General features: G+C 46.8%; 2 protein-coding genes and 2 long non-coding RNA genes across 6 annotated transcripts in view; 2 read left to right on the top strand and 2 right to left on the bottom strand.

Moving 5' to 3' along the window:
- pnrc2 (proline-rich nuclear receptor coactivator 2) overlaps positions 1 to 1945 on the bottom strand; it is a 4680-nt gene extending 2735 nt beyond the window's left edge. The window contains exons 1-3 of one of the 2 annotated variants that reach the window (XM_019869052.1): positions 1153 to 1945; positions 605 to 889; positions 3 to 192 (exon numbers count right to left, since the gene is read on the bottom strand). In XM_019869052.1, the coding sequence (XP_019724611.1) occupies positions 3 to 170 (168 nt within the window). In that variant the 5' untranslated portion in view covers positions 171 to 192; positions 605 to 889; positions 1153 to 1945. The remainder of the gene's footprint in view (positions 1 to 2; positions 193 to 604; positions 890 to 1152) is intronic. The other variant, XM_019869051.1, reaches the window with a different exon arrangement.
- A 2569-nt stretch (positions 1946 to 4514) lies between these two features.
- On the bottom strand, positions 4515 to 5992 carry LOC109515346 (uncharacterized). Of its 2 annotated transcripts, none has more exons than XR_002168172.1 (3): positions 5736 to 5992; positions 4845 to 4934; positions 4515 to 4641 (listed from the first exon to the last, which is right to left on the bottom strand). It is a non-coding gene; the product is annotated as an uncharacterized LOC109515346 (long non-coding RNA). The 2 variants fall into 2 exon arrangements; XR_002168173.1 differs by lacking the exon at positions 5736 to 5992 and adding an exon at positions 5025 to 5112.
- Positions 5121 to 11356, top strand: akirin1 (akirin 1). Its single transcript, XM_019869050.1, has 5 exons — positions 5121 to 5488; positions 9389 to 9535; positions 10438 to 10566; positions 10739 to 10810; positions 10887 to 11356. Exons 1-5 carry the CDS (start codon positions 5281 to 5283, stop codon positions 10895 to 10897), a joined length of 567 nt encoding a protein of 188 aa, XP_019724609.1. The 5' UTR covers positions 5121 to 5280; the 3' UTR covers positions 10898 to 11356.
- On the top strand, positions 6198 to 8847 carry LOC109515347 (uncharacterized). The gene is made up of 2 exons (XR_002168174.1): positions 6198 to 6846; positions 8413 to 8847. It is a non-coding gene; the product is annotated as an uncharacterized LOC109515347 (long non-coding RNA).
- Positions 11357 to 11362: the final 6 nt, after the last annotated feature.

Raw genomic sequence — 11362 nt, 5'->3', positions numbered from 1 at the left:
CGGCGGCGGTGGTGGTGGTGGAGGACGCCAGGCCCCGCGGCCGACGTCACGTTGCCGTTCTGGTCGCGGCCCCTCTGCTTGCTTCGGCCCAGCTGCTGGTTCTTCTTCTTGGGGCGCTCATGGTGGGGGCCCGGAATGTTGCCGCACCGCTCTCCGCCTCCTCCTCCCATGATACTTCACTTTGATTGTCACCTAAGCACGCAGGTCCGGACGCGTTACTTTCATTCCACTTCATAATTTCATTTTTGATTCGAAAGTAACTCCCACCCCCTTGCCTGCCAGCGACAGACGACAGTCACCTTACATTTGCATCGTATGTTGATTTATTTCTTCGTGTCTATCAACCCTTTGTCACGTTTGTTAAAAAGTGTGATTTGTTGACACCTCCGCCGCCGAAAAAATGTATATGTTTGCCGGCAATGAGTTGATCTAAAAACAGATTTTGAATAAAAAGTAGTCATTCCCATTTCGTCGGTTTTCAAGGGACGTACTTTTTTAACAATTGCGTAACAAATCTGCCCGTCCTTCGCCTACGTGCGGAAGCTCAAGCAGCGCCCGCCGCCCCCTCCCCCATCAGCGACGAAAACAAGCCGCAGGCACGCACCTCTTTGTTGCCACCAAGTTGGCCAGGAAGAGATCCCTCTTCTTCGTCCTTTTCGTCTCCCTTGCGCCTTTTTTTGACAGCGTCCTCCGTCTCCGAGAACAACAGCCGACACCAATGATGTCGTCGCCGTCGTCGGGTCGACTACTGCTGCTACCAAGCGGTGTTGGTCCCGTCGAGTGTGCCGGGCTGGCGGTCGTCGAGTGCCAATGGGCGTCGCTTGGTCGCGGAGCCGAGCTGAACATGAATTCACCTCGGCGCACACGATACACCACGAAGCCGCGGGACCTCAAATTAACGACAATCATTACCGTTACACAATTGGCCATTTCGACGTACATTTCATGTTGTGACGTCGTTAAATGCCATTTCATACCGGACATTACTTTCTGCTGTGTATGTTACGACGTGTTAATTAATCGAGAAGTAAAGCGATAGAGTCGTTCAGTTCGCCGTTTCTGTTGTCGGGCGACATACTTAGACGGGGAACAAAAACAAAGACGCTTCGGCTCTGAAACGGTGATCAGGAGGAAAACAAATAAGTCTCTCACCGACTTCTTCAGGCTCGATCGTCGAAGCCTTTCGTCCGGTTCGTTGTTTCGGCGAAACAGATATCCCTCTTTCGTATTCCCCACAAATTCGGTTGGTGGTGACCCAAGTTGATGGGAAAACAAAACTCCGTGAAGCTATCGCCTCCTTTCACTCTCGTCTTCTTTTCCGTCTGCGTCTGATTTGCTACAAAATGTCGCCCTCAGCTCGTCCCTGTTGCTGATGGCAGGCCGCCTCCGACCAATCACGTCGCGAGCTTGGTCGGCCCCGGCCAATCAGCGACGAGAGAGACGGACGCGTTCACTCTTGTTGCCAGATGAGTGACGTCAGTGACCGACTTGTCTTCGCCTTTGTGCTTTCCGCAATTTCCTCATAGAGAAGGCAAGGCAGAAAACACGAAAAGCACACTACACGTCGAATGTACAAAGCTGTTTCGCTTTCTGAAATGTTTGTTAGGTAACGCAACGGGATTATACAAGCAGTACGGAAAAGACACGATAAACATCGGATTAAACCTTATGTAATGTCGATCGTTTGTCAAAATCGGCCACATTTTGTTCAACAAAACTATTTGAGGAGACAAGGCGTTGGAGTATCTCGGACGTTTGTTTGTTCCCTTTTGTGTCGAAGCAGCAGCAACAGGCTCGAAATGAAACCCTTCACCCCCCCCCCAACTCACCAAAATGTTTGACTTTTTGGATACAAGTCAAGCAACTGCATTCTCCTCTCAGAAAATGCCTTTCCTTCTTCTAGATGACGTCGGAATGTCCGAAGCACTCTCCCGCTATAAGCAAGCGTGTAATAAGTAGCTAATTGATACTAAATGTCAACATTAATTGATTATTAAATATATATATATTGTGTGTGTGTATGTGTGTGTGTGGTTTAATTACCAGTGAAAATAGATCATACAGTTTATCATTAAAATATCTCATTTTATGCAAGGTGGCGTGACCCATGGTGTTGTTAGCAACCTTTTGCAGGGTGACTTGATTAGACTTAAATGTTTTGAGCAAGACACGAGTCAGGTTTGGCACGAAGAGGTAATAACAATTAGTTAGAATAGACTGGAATGTCATATTTACTGTACCAAAAAACGCATGACCTCAAACCAAAGACATAAAATGGACCTGTGGACTTAACAAACGAGACTCCCATTTTCTCAAAGGTATTTTGTTTACAACGATGCCAGTGGACAATTTATAGTCTCCGGTAAACCAAACCTGCATTGTTTTAGACTGTGGGAGGAAGCCGCAGTACCCAGAGAATCGCACGTAAGCAAAGGAAACTGTTTTTCAGTTGGTTGCGTCCTGCGTAAATGGTATGTTGGTATGGGACAGGAAGTGTAACTGCCTCACGCTCCGGCCATGCGAGTCTACTCAGTCATCAGAACAAAAACATAGCTTCCAAACAGCTTGCCACCGTCAGTTTGGGAAGCCCACGTTATGTGTACCTCTTGTGCTACTCTGTACATCACGGCTAGTATGACCTTGAGCTTCTTTGCGCTGAAAAAAAAACAGATCGATGTGTCACAAGATCATGATTTGTCAGCCATGAGTGGCTTTACTCCACTAAAGTGCATAAGTGGATTTGTAAAAGTTGCACAACAACTGAGCACACTGTCAGGCTGGGGGCAGGGGGAGGCGGAGTCAGCAAATCACCAGTCCCAAACTATGGAAGGAAAGTAGGTCAGCGGCAAGACCTCCTGCAGGTCACGTCGATCCAGCAGAAGGCCACGTCACCATATTTGTCGACGTAAACATGACACCGAGAGTACAAACACACACACACGCACACAAAACCATGTCACTTAATTCATAAAGCAAAAAGATGACACACGTACCAACTTTTCCCTCCCAAGTTCACTCGAGGGCCTCGCTATGTGACGTCCTGTTGACTGCAAGTGTTCCATTGTTGGAGAGGCGTAGAAACTGTTTGAACGCATTGTGATTTCGTAGCATGCTCAGACAGAGGTCCTCAAGGACAAGTGATTCGAAAAAAAATGGTCCGTCTGTCACTCAAAACAACAACATTAAGGGTTTACTCTGTATCTCTGTTTAAAGGTCATGGTTGAGTTCACATTGGTTTCAGTAAGGGAACAAAATGCAAAACAAACATGTTTTTCTTTTGTGTGAACAGGAACCCATTTCATGACATTTGAAATGAAAAAAAAAATGTTATGGCCGTAAATTCTCAGATCAACAAAAATAAGATATGAGGGTGAAACTCTTGTGTTTTTAGCAAAGGACAAGATAAAGAGTTGAATAGTGGAAAAGCCCAACGGTGTCATTTCATGTTCCGAGAATAGCAGTGGCATTTGGTTGAGTTTGAAGAAGCTGGGAGAGGCTGTTTAAATGCTGGCCTAAGTTGTTTGCATCACTGTATTCATTTAGTTGCTGCGCCGGTTTAATGGGGAATGAGTGGCCAGATTTCAAATCCCGCCCAAAGCGTAATGCGAAGAATGATGTTGATTAGCCACAGGCTGAGCTGCACTGTGTTTGTCTGAGGAACAAATGTCTGGCTCGAGAGCGGGGCAGCTACTTCCCACTTGCCTCCTGTCCCTGAACTCAATGGGTGTGAGAACGCCTTCCACCTCTACCCCGGTCCAAATGTTTCAACGCGAAAGCTCCCGAATGTAACGCGACACCTTTACTTTGCATCTTTGAACATGATTTGGAAAAATTCTTGAAGGCGCTGGGCAAAAAAAATTATATATATATATATATATGAGACACTAATGGCCCACTCCAATTAATGGCAGCATGATTTCATACCATCCTCTTACGTGCGTTTAGTCTATTGATTGCATATCGGGGAAAGGACCTCACTCGCTGATTACAAGTCAACCACCTCATGCGTCCACCAGGGGGGAGCCTTGTGAGTCTTCATTGCCTGGAACTGAACTGCAGCCGCTCGAAAAAGAGACAAAAAAGGGAGTTTGGTGACTCATAATATGTCTGGAGTTTTGTTGTTGTTGTTCTTGTTTGTGGGGGGGTAATGCATATGGACTAAAGACACGTTTTAAAAATACATTCAAGTCATTTTCTCCATAGCCGCCACGTGTTCAGCGTGATCATGATCTTTATATGTTTATTATCTTTAGATTTGGAGCTCAAAGCAAACATAATGTTTGCTTTGAGCTCCAAATGACTTTACATTCTGCCTGAAAAATGTCAATGTTCCCTCTCAGGTCTAAGTTCAATATTGACAGAGAGGACACGTAATGACATTTTCTGATTATTATTGTTGTTGTTGTCCCCCCCTCTCTCAGAAGGAAGCGTCCACCCTTAATTGCTGCACTGAGTGGAAAAGGTTGCGCTGGTTGGCGCCGATGAGGTTTGACATTTGGCTCTCTGCAATGTGATTACTTCTTACTTATCATATTTTATTGCCGTGCTCGCGAAACGTCTATTTTCAAACACAATATGAACTAGCCATTTTCCACAAGAACTTCTTTTCCCCATTTGAAATAGTCCATTCCAGGTTCAGTCCTAAAAAAAACGTTGACTGTACAGGCAATCTAAGTCCTCTTAACGGTCGCACAAAAACCGGTCCACCACTGATATTATCAACAAGTAAAAACAATTGTTATTCATCTATATATATATGAATAAAAATTTCTTTGTTTTAGACGAGGGAAAAGATTAATTCCCAAAATAGATTTGACGATTAGCTTATGTTTGATACCACTTACCTGCCCACCTCCACCTTCAGCCAATGACTTCGGTAAGGAGTTCAACTCAAACCATTACGCCAGTCGGCGTAGGGGGTGGGGGGAAACCCTCTGTAAAAGAACGTCATGAAAAGTTGAGTCCAGGGAAAAATAACAATGTGTTAAGGGAAAGCACTAAGAAAATGTCTGAATCAAATTTACCGGTGAATCAGAAAGGACAGCAAGCAAGAGGTTAATGTGATAACACCCCCGCTCTTCTTTGCTCATTGGTACGCTCCGCCATTGTGACGTTTGAAAAATTCAAGCAGACTCACTCGGCTCTTGGCTCTCAGACGAAGAAAAAAAAGAAAAAGAAAAAAAGCAGTTGTCGTGGGAAGCAAGACGGACGCCCGGCACCGGCACCAACACGGACTGAATTTTGTTTCTATTAGTTTGACAAGGCATTTTTTCGCCGAACATGGCCTGCGGGGCGACACTAAAGCGCTCGATGGAGTTCGAGGCCCTCCTCAGTCCCCAGTCTCCGAAGCGGAGACGGTGCAACCCCCTGCCGGGAACTCCCGGCACTCCGTCCCCACAAAGATGCAACAACCTCCGCGCCGCTGTCGACGGCCCGACGCACTCCGTGTCGCCGCAAAGCGTCGCAGGCGACAACAGACTCACGCCAGGTACCCTCCTATGCGACCTGATTGCTTTGTGTGTGTTCGTGTTTGTGTGTGTGTCTATGTGTTTTGGGGGTGGGTGTCACGGGGAGGAGGGGATTCGGGTGGAGTTGTTAGCTTGAATAGGGGTTGGAAGCTAACGCTTAGCTCGCTAGGCTAACATCCGCGAGGGAATGTCGTCGTTGAGTTATTGAGGAGTCCTGACCCCTATTCCGTCATGTGGCCATTTCAAAGCCTCTCGAACGGTCCTCACCGTCAAATGCGTGACCGTGAACTCGAAATCGTTTGTTCTCCTCAGATGCTTCATTCGAAGTAGAACATTTCACTTATCAATGTGGACAGTCATCACGTCTTCCTTCCGTTTGTTTTCGCTTATGTGTCGTCATATAAGATGTTGCAAAACGGCAATTAAAGGTTCGACATGTGAGAGCCGGCTAACAAGGATTGCAGGCTGCTACATTTGAAGATGGCACCATCAACTTGGATTGAGGTGGTGGTGGGGGTGTTCATTATTCCTTTCCTCCTGAGGGTGGGAGGGCATTGTTCATTTCCTTGATGCCTTTGCCTCACCCTGCTCCTCAATAAGCGGAGGTTCGGAAGGAGGAATTAAAGATGGAAACAGGAAGAAGGAACCCTTCTTCTCCGCAGCACATCCTTGAAATGGTCGACCCTCTTTGACGCCCTGCTCCACCCGTGGCCGGTGGTGTACGTCAGCCATGTTCAGCTCCGGTCCTCAAGGGCTGGTGTCTTGCCAGTTTTAGATGCGTCTTCTATGCCCCCAGCAACACACTGGATTCAAATGATCAGCTCACCAGAAAGCTGTGAATAAGCCTGAAAACGATCCCGATAATTTGAATCGGGTGTGTTGCAGGAAGGATGCATCAAAAACCCCTGAGGACCGAATTCAGACACCACTGGCGTGGATGAAAAAGCTTTGTAATTTGGCATCGTCCAGCTGTCATGAATGGTGGCGGTGTGCCGTGTAGAAAACAGAATGGCTCTTTGCAGAAATGTCGAAATCTTGACTCAATTAATTTCGACACTCAAATGCAATGAGTCTTTTGTCATTCTTCAAGTCTGGGTTTTGGCCTGTTTTACTGCTGCTTCTCGTGTTTTTCTTTTTTTTTTTTAAAGGGAGATTGTTGTGCCGTGACATTTTGCTTGTGTCAAATGTGCGAATTGCTCAATTCGGGTTGGGGAAACCTTGGTCTCGAATAGCAGCTTTCGAATGATTATTTGGACCAATCCCCGAGTAGTTCACCCTAAATGGCCGGCTTTCTGTTCAAGCTTTCCTTGCAATGACAGATTGTCAAAATGCCAGCTGTGGTTGGAATGGCCAACACACCAAGAATTGCGAGAACCAGGTATTTTTTTAAATTAATTTTTATTGAGGGCCTAAACATGAACAAAAAGTTGTCAAGCTTGGTATAAACGTCGGGCCTGGATGGGGTATGTTTTTGTGTGACGTTACATTGCCTTTCCGAAATGTTTTTTATTTCCCCCCCCTCAATCTATTCATGAACAATTTTGCAGCCTTTTAAAGTGCTCGTTATTTTTTTATTCTTCTGAATACTTATTGGAGACGTTTCTGTGCGTTTCGTTTCATGAGACAAGTTCAGCCAAGTTGACCGTTGCTGCGAGAGGCCCTCGCGTCAGTCACCTTTTTATGGTAACGCCTCTAACCTACCATATGCTCCGCCCACACGAGGTGTCATTGCCGTTCATTTGCCTGCTTCTGTATGGCTGAATTCTCCGTTCATGGAAATGCAAGGCACAGCAAAAGGGAGAGGTCCCCGCATGCCCACTGACCACTCAAATGCAGTAGCACCCGTGCATTCACATATTTGCAAAATGGCACTGTCCATTTTTGCCGTTCTCTATCCCCCGCGAATAACGGGGGGGGGGCCACTCTACAGTGAAATCTCAAAACCTGTGCATCATCGATCCTTTATGAATCCACGAAACATTTTTAACGTTCTAACTTGTGAACCGCTGTAACAAAGAAAATGAAAACAATTACACAAATCGAGGGAAATGATTGTGTCGCGGGAGGCGAGTCTCTTGACAATGAGATCGCAACGCCTGCCCTTTGTCGCGCTCTCGTTGCGTCAGCCATCTCGTACCTTGCAACCAGGACAGACGTGTCGCTGTATGTTCCGTTTCCTGTTTGGCGGGTGACCCCACCCTTTTTGAGTATCATCGTAATGCCAAAAAGCCAAAGAAAAAGCCTCGAGACGCAATCGGCGCTCAGAATTTGTTGAAATTGGTCGGAAGATGGAGCAGCCCTCAAGCTGAGCGCGTGACCTCTGACGACGTAGCGCTCGAAAGACGCGTTGGCTTCGTCTGGTGGTTACGATGCATTGTGACTCCGATCCAATTTCGGGGCATGTCGCTTGAGGAACAAAACTCCCCTGCCGCGGCTGTCTGAATTGCAGCTCTTCCCAAATTCAGGATCGCAACCAAAACAGTGCAGCCTTTGAAGCAAACGATCGCCTTTTGTTGATCTGCGGTAACTTGAGCTGAGCCATCGTACGCTTCAGTACCCCACAACTTGGTTTTTTTTTCTCGTGCCCGAGCGCGCGCGCGCGCACACACACACACACACACACACACACACACGGTCTCTCTCTGGATATTCTCACAGTTCGGCCCATACGCCCTTGTCCAATCTATGTGCTGGATCTCATGTCTGCTTCATTGTTTGGTCAGCGTCTGAGGCCCTTTGCCAGCCCCGCCTTCCCCCCAAACTCCCAGGCAGCAGGAAGTGTCTGCGATGGACTGTTCAGCCTGCACATTGTTTCCGAGCAACACCCCAGAGTCGAGTCAGCGCGACTGATGAGGATGCAGTCCCAACGTTCACGGGCACATCTTTTTCACTCTTTTCTTTCTCTCTCTCCGTCTCTTGCTTCCCCCCAACCCCCCAACAATAGTAGCCAGTCACACGACCGCTTGCGGTAGATGTTGCACCCCTCACCTGTCAACAATCCTTCAAAGTTGAGTTTCATACAGGTGTCCCTTAGCATGTAAAATGAGGTTCACATGGTGCCAAATTGATGGGACTTTTCCACTGAACTGGCGCAAGGTTTGTTTTTACGCCAAGATCCCTCAAAGCCAAAACGCCCTTGCCCAGTGATTCCGTGAAATAAAATAGTTCGAGAGAGGGTGCAAACATTCATTTCTGATTTTACAGAATCGATGCAAAGTTGAATGTTTTTCATAGAGATATTGAAAAATTGTAGGGGGAAATTTTCACCGACTCTGCAAAATGAATAAATAAATAGAGACTCACAAAAGGTGTAAACATTACAGAGACCCTGCAAAATTGCTAAAAACACGTTGCGCAAACAACCCGCAAAATTAAGCTTCAAAAAAGTACATCGAAATTGTACAAAATGGGAGAGAAAAAAAAATCACACCAGCTCTCCAAAATGCAGAAAATATTTTTGATGAGATCCTGGAAAATTAGAAATATCTACAGGCAAAATATTATACTTAAAAAATGTATTGTACACATTCCTCAAATAAAACAAGACATCCAGCAAAATGTAAACATCACAGAGATCCTCCAAGTTGGGAAATGACATTTTTTTTTTTTTTTAAACACAGAGAGCCGTTCAAATTGGAAATGACGACTTTTCCAGGCACAGATCAGCAGTCCCCATTTGTTTTTCCAACTCGTTAGGAGAACTTTGAACCTTTTTAAAAGTGTGATGTTAGCGCTTGGGGGACGCATCCCGGGGCCCATTTTGGATGCGTTCTCACTCTTGTCTTCACAGCGGGAACACATTTGCATCGAATGACTTGAGTGACTCAGCGGAGTCGCCTCATGCTTGATGAAATGACGATGACGGAATGCTCCCAAGTCCTCATCGGACACGTTCATTGTTTTTGCTTGGCGTTCTACAGAGCAGATCTTCCAAAACCTGCGCCAGGAGTACAGCAGGATCCAGAGGAGGCGGCAGCTGGAGGGAGCCTTCAGCCAGACGGAGGCCTGCGGACCTTCCGACGTCTCCAGCCCTTCTTCATCCCTGCACGCCCCCAGCTCCCCACCGGGTAGGTGAACACGGCCGGCCGGGGCCCCGCCGCAGGGATCCGACAGAAAGCCTCTGCGGGCGCTGGCCCTCCCTGTCCATGTGATATTTCATGCAAATTAGCACTTGCCTTCCCACAAACCCCAATAAGTTTGTTTTTGTTTTGCTCGAGGGAGCCGTCCCCAAAGTGTTCATGGCCCCGTTTTCACATCTTTTGAAGCCCCGCGGCATAATAAACAGAAACAACCGATTTCTCACCTTTAGCTACGTTGGCTTCAACAAGCCCGCGTCGTTTGCCGTATTCCCGCAGTTATTACGATAGTAACGACACCGTGCCGCCTATGATGAATCAAGTTATCGCGAGCGCATGGTTTCTGTCTACGGGTTACTGGATTTAATCATTTGGCGATGGAGCTTCCCTTTGTTCCTCACTGCCATTGTGTGGTCCCGGTGTCGCTGATGTGACTGTGAAGGCTAACTGCCAAACCTCACGACATGACTCGAGCCCAGCTTCATGCCCTTTTTTGGGAATTCAAGTGTCCACCGCGCGCATTTGTTTCTTGTGTCTCCACAGTAGCCTGTTTCAGACGGTGAGAAAAGTATCCCAGTCCGAATTTGAAAATACTCTTTGGCTTGTTTTCGGCAGTCTAATGACAATGACTTAGTGGCTTGGTCAGGCCAGCGTATGACTGTAGGCGATGGCCTTAAACAGCGCTGCTCTGGACCCGGGCCACTGGACTACCATTAATGTCGATCCCTGTACCAGGATTGTGGGATTTTTTTAGTTTTTTTGCTTCACAATTACTGAATTTTGGCATTTTGTCGTGTTTTACAATTGCAGTGAGACTTCGTGGAAGGACTGGTTGTATTGCAAAAATGTCAATTTTTGTAAGCTTGTTTTTTATTTATTTTTTATTTTGTCAGGCGCCTCGAGACGGGACCAGCCCTCGTTTACGCTGAAGCAGGTGAGCTACCTGTGCGAGCGCTTGCTCAAAGACCACGAGGAGAAGATCCGTGAGGAGTACGAACAGATCCTCAACACAAAACTCTCAGGTAACTATGACGATGAGATTCTCGCTTGATACACTTTTCACAGTGTTTGGAAAGAAAAAAAAAAAGTACTCGTGTTTTTGGGGGGGAACCACATGGCACTCGAGACACAGGAGTCCAGCGATTGATTGGTCAATCGAGATTAACCCCTTTGGCTTGGGGACTTTCTCCACAGAACAATACGAGTCCTTTGTGAAATTCACACAAGATCAGATCATGCGAAGATACGGCGCCCGGCCTGCTAGTTGTAAGCACACCACCATATTCATTTGTTGAAATTGGTCTTCAAGCAGTCCTACTCACTGTCCTTTGCTTCTTTTCAGATGTCTCCTGAACGCACCAAAACAAGTTCCCACTTTCTTCCCTCACACACAAGATGGCTGCCCTTCGAAGGCCTTCTACCACTTGATTTGTCCCCCCCCCCGACACACACTCACAGTGCCATGATTTAACCGCTTTTTATCCAAAACTGTTGCTACTGGCCAAAACTCAAGACCAAATCTTGAGAGATGACCGACCTTTGTCCTGTTGCCCCCCCCCCCCCCGATTTCAGTTTTTTGTCTTTATTTTACGTTTTTAGTTTGTCGTCTCTTGTTGTCGCTGTCTCTTTCTAACTGAAAACGTGGACTGAAGCCGTGTCCGATCTCTGGCCTGGCGCTGTAGACTACAAAGTTTCTGCTTCTTCTTCTTGGCTCATGTGATAGAAGCTCATTGAAGTGAGCAGCTGTATTTAACACCTCATGTCGTCACTCCTCGCTCGCCCTGTCTCTCCTCCAACAAGAGAATGTGCTTTCCCCCC

Source organism: Hippocampus comes, unplaced genomic scaffold, assembly GCF_001891065.2.
Source record: "Hippocampus comes isolate QL1 unplaced genomic scaffold, H_comes_QL1_v1.1 scaffold67, whole genome shotgun sequence".
NCBI lineage: Eukaryota > Metazoa > Chordata > Actinopteri > Syngnathiformes > Syngnathidae > Hippocampus > Hippocampus comes.
This window is presented reverse-complemented; position numbering and strand designations above follow the sequence as displayed.

What these genes read in the sequence shown, in the direction of transcription:
- akirin1 (XM_019869050.1), top strand. Translation starts at nt 5,281, where the DNA reads ATGGCCTGCGGGGCGACACTAAAGCGCTCGATGGAGTTCGAGGCCCTC. An exon ending in CGACAACAGACTCACGCCAG is followed by an intron (nt 5,489 to 9,388) that starts GTACCCTCCTAT and finishes GGCGTTCTACAG; the next exon opens with AGCAGATCTTCCAAAACCTG. An exon ending in CCTCAACACAAAACTCTCAG is followed by an intron (nt 10,567 to 10,738) that starts GTAACTATGACG and finishes CTTTCTCCACAG; the next exon opens with AACAATACGAGTCCTTTGTG.